Source organism: Echinops telfairi, unplaced genomic scaffold, assembly GCF_000313985.2.
Source record: "Echinops telfairi isolate 266 unplaced genomic scaffold, ASM31398v2 ScPeMD7_7412;HRSCAF=8450, whole genome shotgun sequence".
NCBI lineage: Eukaryota > Metazoa > Chordata > Mammalia > Afrosoricida > Tenrecidae > Echinops > Echinops telfairi.
In genome coordinates this window covers 10345968-10359103 of record NW_022111312.1, presented here as the reverse complement: position 1 = coordinate 10359103, position 13136 = coordinate 10345968, and the positions used below count along the sequence as shown (strand labels likewise).

The window sequence follows — 13136 nt, the reverse complement described above, 5'->3', positions numbered from 1 at the left end:
AAAAAAAATACTGCCATCGAGTTTTCTGACTCATAGCCACTTTTCTGAGACTGTAAATCCTTATGGGAACAGAAAGCCTATCTTTCTCCCACAGAGCAACTGAGGGGTTTGAACTGCCAACTTTACTGTTAGGAGTCCAGTGCTGAAAGATGTGTACTAGGTACCTACCCTGTAACTGACACTCTCTGTGATGTTTTGAAAAATGCAAGAGCTGGTAGTAGGCAGCATGGCCACAATACTCTCCAAGGTATTAAAGTGGTTTTGTGTTAAGCTGCTAACTACAAGGTCAGCAGTTCGAAACCTCCAGCTGCTCTGAGAAAGATGGGGCTTTTTACATCTGGAAAGAATTACAGTCTGGGAAACTCACAGGGACAGCTCTGCCTTGTGCGATAGGTCGCTATGAGTGGCATCGATTCGATGGCAGTGAGTTTGGGTTGAGTTTTTGGTAACAGAGATGGCACATCACCTGGAGCTTCAGAATCGTTCAGAGTAAGCAACTGCTCACCATCCAGTGGCCCTGTTGGGGTAGTGGATTCCTAGTTGGGGTCAAACTGCTGGGCACGTGGCTAGTAACTCATCAGCCATTTGGAAGATGAGGCTGTCTGCTCTCAGACAGATTTACCACCTTGGAAACCCACAGGAGTTCTACTCTGCCCTTCAGGGCCGGTGTGAGTCAGAATTGACTGGGTGTCCGGGAGGAGTTTTGTTTTTATGAGTGGATCAGAGTAACTTTATAGACATCCCTGTGTGAGAGGAGAGAGAAAGGCACAGTGAGGGCTGAGCAACCATGGGTCCAGCTAGGAGGGACGTTCCTGGGGAGGTGACCATGATTTACAGGGCAGACTAGTGAGGAAGAAATGCCAGGGATCCAAGATTAGGTTGGTATTCCCAGGAGATGTGCATGGTTAGTGTGCTCAGTTGGTGACTACCAGGATGTATGTTCAGGGCCCCCGGAGGCACCTCCGAAGGCAGGCTTGGTGGTCTGTCTGCTGCCAAGAAATGGGAACCTCGGGGGCTCAGTTCTTTCTGGCACGCACGAAGTAAGCTCACTGATATGTGTGTTGTTGACACAGAGGACCTTGAGTGGTAAGGGTCCGTGGTTTCTGCTTCAGTGTCTCTGGTTACTGTGATTCCGTCAACAAAATGATACCCCGTAGTGCAAAGTAGGAATGAGAAATACAGTAGAATTGTTTACATAGAATGAGTCTTCTCTTGAACTTATGACACAGATCTTTGTATAAAGTAAAATACCATCCCAGCAACTTATTAGAAACAAGGTAAAAAGCCAGTGGATGAATCTGATTTTCAGATTAAATTATTACATTACAGTTTGTTTAAAAAAAATTTTTTTAATTGTTTTATTAGGGACTCATACAACTCTTATCACAATCCATACATACATCAATTGTGTAAAGCACATTTGTACATTCATTACCCTCATCATTCTCAAAACATTTGCTCTCCACTTAAGCCCCTGGTGTCAGCTCATTTTTTCCCCTCCCTCATGAACCCTTGATCATTTATAAATTATTATTTTGTCATATCTTGCCCTGTCTGACATCTCCCTTTACCCACTTTTCTGTTGTCTGTCCCCCAAGGAGGAGGTCACATGTAGATCCTTGTAATCGGTTCCCCCTTTCCAACCCACTCTTCCTCCACCCTCCCAGTATCGCCACTCACACCACTGGTCCTGAAGGGATCATCCGCCCTGGATTCCCTGTGTTTCCAATTCCTATCTGTACCAGTGTACATCCTCTGGTCTAGCCAGACTTGCAAGGTAGAATTCGGATCATGATAGTGGGGGCAGGGAGGAAGCATTTAGGAACTAGAGGAAAGTTGTATTTTTCATCGTTGCTACATTGCACCCTGACTGGCTTGTCTCCTTCCCGAGACCCCTCTGCAAGGGGATCTCCAGTGGCCTACAAATGGGTTTTGAGTCTCCACTCCGCACTCCGCACCTCATTCACTATGGTAAGATTTTTTTTGTTCTGATGATGCCTTATACCTGATCCCTTTGACACCTCATGATCACACAGGCTGGTGTGCTTCTTCCATGTGGACTTTGTTGCTTCTGAGCTAGATGCCCGCATGTTTACCTTCAAGCCTTTAAGACCCCAGACGCTATACCTTTTCATAGCCAGGCACCATCAGCTTTCTTCGCCACATTTGCTTATGCACCCATTTGTCTTCAGTGATCGTATCATGGAGGTGTGCACACAGTGATATGATTTTTTTGTTCTTTGATGCAGTTTGCCTTCTTAACATTTTTGGTACTCTTTAAAATCCTTTTTTAAAGTCCAGTAATGTAGACTACCTACAAATGATGTAGTCGAACCAGGTATGACTGTTGTGCATTGTACCATCTCTAGCCCAGGAACCCCAGAGAACTCTACTATGAGCATTAGTCCACAGAATAGAAGGAAGTTACCTGTAAAATCAGGTGTTTGTTTCTCATCATTAATCAGAAACTCAAAATAAGTGAAGTATTTACCATATATACTCATGTATAAGCCAAGTTTTTAGCATATTTTTAATGCAGTTTTTGTGGTAAAATTAGGTGCCTTGGCTGATATTCGGGTTGGTTTATACTCAAGTATATACCTTTTTAAATAGTCATTTTTCTTTACCTCTTATGATGTGCAAAATTCTCCTCAACCACATACATTTATTTCTTCAGTGCCTGCTCTGGACCCAATATACCAAAAGGCATAATGTTAAAAAGTCCCAGCCTCTTCTGACAGGTCAGGATAGCATACAGTCACCCGCTTCCAGGGAAAACCTCCAAGGAAGACACGGCCGTTGCAGAGACGTCGCTCCTGAATTGTGGAGAAAGACGCCGTTTCCTCTTGGAACAGAATAGAGAATGGGATGCATTTGTCCAGATTCAGAGAGGTGGTTACAGTCAGGAGGATGAATAGAAAAGCACTGTGTGGGTGCTAAAGAGCTTCAATGTTGATAAATTGGGGGGGGGGCCTGCTAGAAGAATAAGGCATAGATTTAGTGTGAAGCCTTTGGCAATAATAGTGTTTTGGAGTGACTGGAGAGAGGTTCTTGAAAGGTTGACTGCAGGTGCCCACTTCCAAATAGTAAGAACCAAGGAGTCTGGGAAGAAGACAGGGAAAGCAAGGGTGTCACCATTCACTGCCACTGAGTCGTGATGATGCGCAGTGACCCTTTAAGGCAGAGCAGAATGCAGTGAGGGCTCTGAGGTCAGAAATGTGTGCAGAAGCAGGTGGGAGGTTCAAACCACCCAGCTTTGACTTACCAGCCCAATGCTTCACCCACCCTGCCATCTGGGCTCCTTAGAAAGGTGGAGACAAAGATCTTTGGCTTGGGGCGAGGAGCGGAGGTCATGGATGGGGCATCTCTGTGGAGAGCTGGGATGGAGAGGGACTCCTTGTGATTGCAGTTCTCTTGGTGGGAAGAGAAGCCAGAGGAGGAAGTGGAGCGTGAGGACCTGAAGAGGAGCAGCTGCGCCATGGACTCAGACCAGAAACTTTATCCTGACCAAACAGAGGACTGTCCTCTCTAAAGGGCTATTTCCCCTTGCAGTTGGCCTGGTGCATTTGAACAGAAGGCTGAGCAGATCTACCAGGAAATATGGTACCAGCCTCATTAGAAATCAAGAAAATGACAGTGAACACTGAGATAGTTCAGGTTTATTGTGCCATCCTGGCCGATAAACATGTGGGATGAATTGAAGGGCAGAGAGATAAAATGACTCTGTGAGCCTCGCCTTTCTTGTTCTTGGGTCTCCTGCTCTCATGGTCAGACCAGAGTGCAGCTGCTTAGCCAGTTCCCTGCTTCAGCTGGAAAGGCTCACTTCCCGCGAGACGTCTCATCCCTGAGGAGAAGCCACATGGACCTACCCCCATGCAGCCCTGGGTGCTGGAGCAGCGTGTGGAGACCCCTGCCAGCGCTGAGATGCTTACACGTTCACTGACTCGGCTTTCCTCCTGCAGTCGGCATCATAGTGTGTGTGTCTTGTGAGATTGAGGACTTTGTAGATCGGTGTCGGACATATGGGCTAATGTTGGACTTATGGGCTTGGACAGCACTGGGTTGGGATGCTGTCTTAATGCACACTTACTCCTTATACAAAACTCTCTCTTCTATACTTAACAGTTCTGTGGATTTGTTTCTCTACAGTCTACCAAGACTAACACAAACACCATAAGGAAAGCCTACCCCTAGACCTTCCAGAATAGCTCATAAAAAGCTTGACAATACCACGTGTTGGTGAGGAAGCAGAGTGGAGAGAACCCTCTCACCAGTCTGGCATTACATACCAGAGGTGACGACAAGTACCGTCGACCCTCTCACTCCTCGTTAGTTATATTCCCAACAGACAGAGGCACACATACAAGCATGCTCAAAGCAGTCCTCGTTATGATTATAAAGTTGAAAACAACCCAGATGACAGCACATTCAGTAAAAATACTGTACAGCTACATGTGACAGGAGTGATTTTCAAAAAGTTGAATGAAAGAATAGACACCCCCCTCCAAAAAAAATCTAATTAAACATATGCTGAGTTTAAAAAAACAGAACTGAATACTCACATTTAAGGATTCATGCTTGAGTGTCAAAGCAACGGATTGTGGTTTCATTGTTTTAGGGAGAGAGAGATGATTGGGGGGGTTCTGAGGCTGGCAAGGTTCTAGGTGTGTCTTGTTTTCCTTTAATCCTTTCTCGTGAATTCTGTGAAGGATTACAGAGCAAGTCAGTTTATTCCGACACATTCTGTGCCAAGTTGGGATTGGAATCCCACTTAACCCACTACTTCTTCCTCGCTTAACTTCCTGCCGCCCCAACTTGGCAAATGCTGCCTTTCTCATCTCAAATGGTTGATAATCCAAAAAAGTGCGTAGCTCTCTGGTATTACCGGTTCCCTATGTTCTCTCGTGTGTGTGTGTGTGTGTGTGTGTGTGTGTGTGTGTGTGTGTGTGTGTGTGTTAGAAAGTAGGAGGACTAAGTGATAGGATGATGCGCTGCATATGAATAACTTTGACTACAATTTCTCATCAGTTAGCCCCTTCCCTTCAGGAGTGCTCTCTCTCCGCACCTCCAGGAAGTAGTGTCACTCTGAGTGAGCACCTTGCCACCTGAAAGGGCTTTCCTTGTCCAGTGGCCTCGCTGCTGTTTGGTAAACTCTCGTGGGTCCTTCTATACAACCACCAGAAACAGCAATGTCTGATAGCTCCTGGTTTAAAATCTGTGCTTAAAAAAAAAACAACCCTGCATCCTAATATTCTAGAAGTGTCTTCTGGTATTCAGTTTTACATTTTTAATTTTAGATTGAGCTTTAAAAACTTAGATTTATTATAAACAAATCCCTGGCTATATAGTATTAGTTCTAGACCGGCCTTTTCTGCACCAGTGTAGTTTATCTGTACACTGTGGTCTTACACAAGCGGTGTATATGTGTATAAGATTTCTAGATTTTTTAAAGATTTTTAAATTGGCTTGTTCTAATCATGTATCTGGGAAGCCATGGTTTTTTATTGTGAAAGGTACCTGGTTATCTGTATTTTTTCTTGAATTATTGCTGAACACTGAAACTCAGTGAGCTGTAGTTAGGCATTTCCTAGAGCTCGGTCCTGCAAGTGTCTATAAAACCCTTTCAGACAGGCATCTTCCCTGCTCCTCCCCTTCCGCCCCACAGTGCTCCCGTGCCCCATTGAATGAGCCCTGGCTGCCATTCCAGACGGTGTCTGCCAGATCATTTGCCCTGGCCTCCATCACTTTTCTGAAACTTAGCCCTTAAGTACTTTCATGGAAATAAATATTTATATATATAAAATCGTCTCACCCTATATGGCTTTGGGGGAGCAGGTAAAGTTAAATAAGTGATTGCAACCCCCTGTGCCTCGTTATGTTCTTGGAGGTTGGTGACATGAACAGGAGCTCTCAATCCGAATACGTCTCCACAGGGGACCTGGCTTCCTCCCGTCCTAGAGTTAGGATCTCGGACACCCACGGGGTCAGTCGTCTTCCACGATTGTCCAGTCGCCATGAGTCATGGTGAGCGAGTGGTTTATCTATAGTGCCTCCTGTGTACGTTTCTTCTTGGTTCCTTTCAAACACTTTTGGAAATTTGGGCTGGCAAAATACCGTACGTACTCATGTATAAGCAGGGTTTTTCAGCACATTTTAATGCAGTTTTGTGCTAAATTAGGGGCCTCGGCTGATAGCCGGGTCGGCTTAGACTCGAGTATATGTGGTAGCTACTTTTCCTTTTCCTCATGCAGTGATTCTCTAGTTGTGATATTTTCTTTCTCGCCAGATATTCTGTTAGCGGTTCTCAAATCTGGATGCACAATAAACCCTTGTGGGGAGTTTTAAGCCTGTCCTTCATGTTCTTGAATGCCATCCTCAAAGGAGTGCTCTGGCTGGGCCTTTTGGCATACATGTTAGTGCTGGTCTTTGCCAACACCATCATTCAGAAGCATTGGTTCTTATTCTGTTCACTGTCCAGCTTGCACATGCATTTGAGGAGACTGAAAGCACCGTGGCTTGCTTGGGTCAGGCACCTAAGTCCTCAAGGTGACATCTGTGCTTGTTAACACTAGACGGAGATCTGTTGCAGCAGGTTGCGCAGCGCAGTGTCATATTGGATTGCTTGGTTGCTGCTTCCAGGAATGTTCAGTGTGCAGCCAAATAAAATGAAATCCTTGACAACTTCACTCTTTTCTCTGCGTGCCTTGATGCTACTTACTGGTTGAGTTGTCAGGCTTGGGGTTTATGTTACGGTGTCCCCCGTACTGACGCTGAGTTTAACCCCCACAGATTTCAACGTAATTGGTCTCGGGTTGAACCTGGACAGAATAATGTTTTAAAGCTCTCCTAGGTGGTCCTTATTAGCAGCCAAGAATTGAGACCACTTTGATAAGCCCTATTCTTATCCCAAAAGATTCTGTTTTCCTCCAGTTTATCCTCTATTCTGGTACCTTAAGATGTTCCCATAAATGTTTTTTAACTTGCTCCTCTTTTCTTCCTCTCCTAAAAATCAACCCTCAGTTGTTAGCAACCATGGGAAAGAATGAGTATGAAGTCATTAGATCCATAGTTGATGAGTTATTATAGTCAGTAGGCCAAAACCACCTCTGTTACCAAACCTGTGTACAAAGATTACCCGTCCACTCAAATGGACTGATGTGCCGCAGTACTTCTTTTGCACCATCCTTCACATGGTAAGCGCCAGGAAGGAGCCATTCAATTAGCGAATTTCTCTAGCACCTACCATAATGAAGGCACTCAGCACCCCTAGTTTGCAGAGATCTCCCCGCAGCTTAATGAATGTATGTATGTAAATGTATATACATTTAGGTATGTCAAGGGCCCGTTAGCATGGTCAGAGACTCATGTGTCCTGTCTTCTCTCTTTCAGGTATCCAAACTATTGACTCTACCCAGGCCCTGTTCCTTCCAATTGGAGCATCAGTCTCTCTCCTAGTAATGTTCTTCTTCTTTGACTCCGTGCAAGTAGTTTTTACAATATGTACAGCAGGTAAATGAGTTTCTTTATCTAATCTTCAGTCACCTAAAAGGAAATGTGTTCACTCTGTTTATTGTCATTCAGCACTGAAGGCTTTATGCCAGACCATGCAAGTTTTTTCTTGATTCAGTCCAGCCTTTTCTTTACTTCTCCCCATTCCCAACTTTGACCAATTTGGGAAAAGGACACCTGAGAGATGTGGATGTGCTCAGGCCTGCAACACAGTCTAAAAGGCAGGCCAAGGATTTGACAGAACCTGTGCGTGGGATGACAGCAGAGCAGTACTGCTGTGGCTGCAGTGACACTTCTAGGTTACCAGGTGGTCCCGTTTTGTGAATGGGGTGGTTGACACTCCCTACCAATGTTTCTGAAAATAAAGAGTTAATAGCTGATGAAGGCAATTTGGCAGTCAGCTCTCTGATCTACTCCAACCTAAGAGAGCATGGGAATGTGTAAAACATCCACACCCTCGCATTGTTTTCTGATTCTTCCAACCAGGCACCTTTTTGTTTTTAAAGAACCAGTTTCTTTCATGATAAAGGAAAATGCTTTTCTTCACCAGTTAAAAATTGTATTTACTTGTCAAGAGGCTATATTCCAGGAATGATTAAATTTAAGTCATGTTCAAATTAAGTTGACCTTTTTTTCTCCGTCTCTCTAGTTCTTGCAACAATAGCTTTTGCTTTTCTTCTTCTCCCAATGTGCCAGTATTTAACAAGACCCTGCTCACCGCAGAACAAGTAAGTACTTGGGATTGTCTTCAAAGTTAGGCCCTGTGAATGCCTTTCCCTCATACCGGCTCACAATGTCAGGAGTCTGAAGGTGTAGGACCAACGAGAGCCCCGGGAAGTGAGGTGCGGGAGGTTTCAAACCAGAAGTCAGAATCATGGTGCTGTGCTTCTTGCGTGGGAGACTGGAAGATGGGCTTTTCTCTGTGGAGGTGTGCCCTTCCTGACTACCGTGGGAACCGTGGTTGCACGTGAGCTGTCTTGTTTGCCTTTCGTCTTGGCTGACCTGCCTCGTACCCTCCTCACAGAGCTTTAATCCCCAGAGCCACACCTCACTCCTCACGCCATTGTTGTGAACGGGAAGGGGCTCTGTGCACATGGACAGACAGCTAGTTTTCTCAGGAATTAGCAAGAGCTGAATAGATTTACCAGCTCATCGATCTTTATCTTTGCTAAATGAATTAAATTATTGGCTTTCTTAATTTTTCCCCAAAGTTTATATTGTGGTGCACATTTCATCGACCTGCTTCCATTTATAGGTGAGCAGTGTTATTTCTTAAGTGCTAAACAAGTAGTTGAAGGTTAATTAGCAGTTTAACTAAATACGTAGTAATGCTGCCAGTATCCTTTATATAAAAACAATTCACTAAATGTTCAGATGAGTTAAACAGCAGGTCTTTGTCTACTAATAAGCTTTTTTTAAATATATACTAAACTGGATGAGAAAAGAGTATTTCAGGATTTAGTCTAATAGATGTTTCAAAGTAGGGGTTTAGAATTGATAGCATTGAATGAGAATGCTGGTTCCCAAAGTCCCCTGTTAATAAATTCTCTGAGCACCATTTTGACCCCCTGAAAAGCGAGCCTGATTTCTCCTCCTCAGGGTTGTCATGTGATGTCACAGAGACAGTCCATACTGTTGACCTTGAGAAGTGTTTAAAAACAAAAAATACATATTTTCAAGTTTATATTGTCACTTGGAAGCTGTAAACCCTCGTGTGGAGTCATTTTCATGTGACTCTGGAGGTGTGACGCCTCTGCCTTTCTGTAGTGTGCTCCAAAGAGGCTGGGGACCTGGGGTTGCGCTACTGCGCGGGCCGTCTGCAGGGGCTCAGTGCATGCGTGTTTTCCAGGATTTCCTTCGGCTGCTGTGGGCGCTTCACTGCTGCGGAGCTGCTGTCCTTTTCCCTGTCCGTCATGCTCGTCCTCATCTGGGTTCTCACAGGCCACTGGCTCCTCATGGACGGTGAGTCCTCATAACCCCTCCTGCCGTAGTCCATCTGGCCTGGCCTCGCTTCCTCCACTTCCTGGGTTCACTGGGAGTAGTAGATGTCCTAAGACTGGTGCTACCTATCCTGGACTTTTCCAGTTTTTCCCACATTCTAAAGATAATTTTTAAAAACCGCTTTGAGAGATATATGTCATTCACCTAAAATTCTCCTTAAGTGTGTAAATCAGTGGATTTTGGTAATACTTACTGAATTGTGCCACCCTATTTAGAGTATTTTCATCACACGCACCCCTGAAACCTGACCCGACAATCACTACCCTTTCTCCTACACCTTGGCTGTCCACTGGTTTATTTTTCTGCCTGCATGTTTGCCTACTCGTATATAATGGAATTGCATGTTAGATGACCGTTACTGTCTGGATTCCTTCCAAGGATCGACACACCACGTTGTATTTACCCGGCAGCAAACACCAGTTGTTCCCATGACTCAGAAGTGGCAGGCAGAGTCACCAGTGCGTGATCTGTGTGATCATTCACCTCTGCTGGGGTCCGTCCTTACCCTGGCACCCTACTCGGCCTCATAGCAAGGACTTGCTTGATTCCCTTCAGCCCTTGAGTGGCCACTCTACATGTGAGCATTCGGAAGCATCACATATAGAATGTTTACGTTATCAGAACTGCAAAATTTCACAAAACCAATTATTAGTGCTTTCAGTATTCATACAGATTTGTATTTAATATCAATGTCGATGCTTCTGGAGGTTGATACAAAGTGTAAATTATGAAAGTGAAATTAATGCACATTCAAGGACACACAGCATATTGCTTGCCCAGCTTAGAGGACAAGGTGAATGTAGACCAGATAGTAGCAGTAAGGAGCCCTTTTGGTATTAGTGGCTTAGAGTTGGGCTGCTAACCACAAGGTCAGCAGTTGGAAACCACCAACCACATCACAGGGGAGCTGAAAGGTTTTCTACTCCCATAAGGCTTTACAGTCGTGGAAACCCATTGGGGGCAATTCAGCTCAGTCCTATACCGTGGCCAGGAGTTGGGCTCGACTTGACAGCAAGTGAGTAAAGTGAGATACGTTAAGAATGATAAAGTGGCAGGTATGTGCATTGGACCGTTCCCAAGATTAAGGTCTTGATTTCTACAGGAGAATGATTTGTTAGTACTTGGTGTCTGGAGTACAAATGGGGGATGAGGGGAACAGGAGAGATTGTGCTAGAAGGCATTTCTTGTCAGAGTGTGGATCTTGACCATGATGGAGCAGAGAGTAAATGCTAGTCCAGATCCCTCCCATCCTCATTGCGGTGGTCAGGATTCACAGCCTCAGGCCCATCGAGTCCAGCCGCCTTCTGAGGAAGAAGCAGGCAAGTCTCCGCACAGCTGGAGGGGGTGTTGCAAAAAATGAAAAAAATCCCATTCTCATTATTCCATTTTTCCACAAACTTTTCGAAGCCCCTCATATTTAGAAATGCTGGTTATTTGGTTAAAATCTAAACTCAGTTATTTCAGCCCTTGTAAATGTTTTGGATGACGCTTGAGGACAAGCTCTTAGAAGAGATGGTCTTCTGAAGGTGTCCTTAAATGACAGGTTGGAGGCCACCCAAATAAATGAGCAGCTTCAGGATGTAGCTCAGGATGTTTAGCTCCTGTCACATCCCTGCAGTCCCACTACTAGCTTTTGCTCGGATTGCTTTACTTGTGTGTCCCAACCCACGGGAAGCTGGTCAGAGAGGCAGGTGAGTTTCAAGTCCTTTACTAAGGTGTGGAGAGCATTGCACGGGCCAGAATCCCCACCTGCTGACTATGTCACCATGGCTCGTGTGCCCCTGGAAAGAGGCCGGCTCGTTGAAACATGGCGTTCTCTTTTTCCTTTCTATTGGTCATTTCATTGGGGGGGCTCTTACAAATCATTCAAATTAAGCACACTTGTACATGTGTTGCCATCAACATTTCCAAGACATTTTCTTTGCACTTGAGCCCTTGGTATCTGCTCCTCTTTTTCCCCCCTCCCTCCCCCACCCTTACATATCCTTGATCAATTATGTATTATTGTTATTTCATGTCTTGCTGTCTCCCTTCACCCTGGGGGTGAGCTATATATCCAACCTTGTGATGGGTTCTCATGTCCCCCTCCCCTCAAGATATCACTACTCCCACTACTGGTCCTGAGGTTTTTACCTGTCCTGAATTCCATGTGTCGAGAGCTTTTATCTGGTACCATTGTTGATGTGCGTCTACTTGTTTCCCTGCTGGATAGTTGATTGTTTAATTTCAAGCCTTTAAGACCCTAGACGCTATATCTTTTGATAGCCAGGCACCATCCGCTTTCTTCACATTGGCCTATGCACCTATTTTGTCTTCAGTGATTGTGTCGGGAAGGTGAGTATCAAAGAGTGCCAGGTTATTAGAACAGAGTGTTCTTGTGTTTAAGGAGACTTTGAGTAGAGGCCCAAAGTCCGTGTGCTAAACATAGCCTCCTAAACAAAGCGAGTCAGCAGGATTGTCTTCGTTGTACTTTGGCAAGGGGTGTGGGAATGGATGAATTAGACTCCAAATAGGAGGAGGAGTCCTGGTGGCATAGTGGACCACACACTGAACTGCTCACACAAGATGGACAGTTCAGATCCACCAACCGCTCCATTGACAAAAGATGTGACCCTGGGGAGCGCCGCCGCCGCAGAGGCGCGGTTGTGCTCTGGCCTGCAGGGTGGCTCTGCGTGAGCGGAGCAGCTCTGAGAGAGACCTACAAAAGGGTCCCTCTCTTCTGCTGCAGGCTCATAGAACACCGGGCAGACTCAAAAGCGAGATAATGGAACTTTTCCAGTGACCACTATCAGGCATGCATTTCCATTCTGACATCTCCCTGATTTAAATATTTGAGTGAATATTCAATGAAGCCTCCCACCTGGCCCGAACTAGATCTCGTCTCTTTCCAGGTGCACACTGGTGAAGTTGTCCTCGTACCAAATACAGAATTTTTCCTCTGCGGAGAGGAAAACTTCCTCTGGGCCTTTTAATTCAGAATGACTTGCCTGTCAGCTTGGTCTTCATGTGCAACTTGTTTTCTGCTGTTACGTAATGTTGCTTTCTAGCTGTGGTCTGGAAGGTGCTAGAATCTGCTCTTCTCTGCAGAATCAGAAATCATTTCACAGGCACTGAGGTTTGGTGTTAAAAAAAGGCTAACTAAAGCCTGTCCTTCGAAGTTCATTTATGAGTGAAAATGGGGGGTGGGGAGTGGTGGTGATTTTGGGAAGGCATGACGTGTAGTTTGGGGTTATACTGAGAGCTGTCGGAGCTGGTGAGTGTGTATTCTAAGCTGTGAGTTTGGGGGGAAAAGATGAGGCAAGGTGGTGGTGAGGGCCACAACTCCCCTCCCCACCCAGCCCAGGTACCAGCCGTACCCTGGCAGACGTCTCGTCCAGCCCCCACATGCTGTAGGAGTTCCCGCTCACCTCGGATGTTGTTCTTGCTTTAAAATGCTAGGCTGTGGCTGGAGTCCGTGTAGGTGGAAGCACCTGGAGAGACTGAGCAGTGCTGAGGCCCTCGTAGAGGACGGTGTGCTGGGTGTGGTTTCATTGCCCTGGCTCTGCGGGGCCAAACAGTCAAGGGTATAATGCCAGTAATAATTAAAGTGGAGAGACTGAAATTAGTCTTCCCAAGACCTTGGTTAC

General features: G+C 45.5%; 1 protein-coding gene and 1 non-coding gene across 2 annotated transcripts in view; both read left to right on the top strand.

Moving 5' to 3' along the window:
• SPPL3 (signal peptide peptidase like 3) overlaps positions 1–13136 on the top strand; it is a 62284-nt gene that overhangs the window by 37299 nt on the left and 11849 nt on the right. The window contains exons 4-6 of the mRNA XM_045296712.1: positions 7390–7509; positions 8159–8237; positions 9359–9471. Coding sequence (XP_045152647.1) covers positions 7390–7509; positions 8159–8237; positions 9359–9471 — 312 coding nt within the window. The remainder of the gene's footprint in view (positions 1–7389; positions 7510–8158; positions 8238–9358; positions 9472–13136) is intronic.
• Positions 8732–8863, top strand: LOC115871954. The gene has a single exon (XR_004047573.1). It is a non-coding gene; the product is annotated as a small nucleolar RNA SNORA19 (small nucleolar RNA).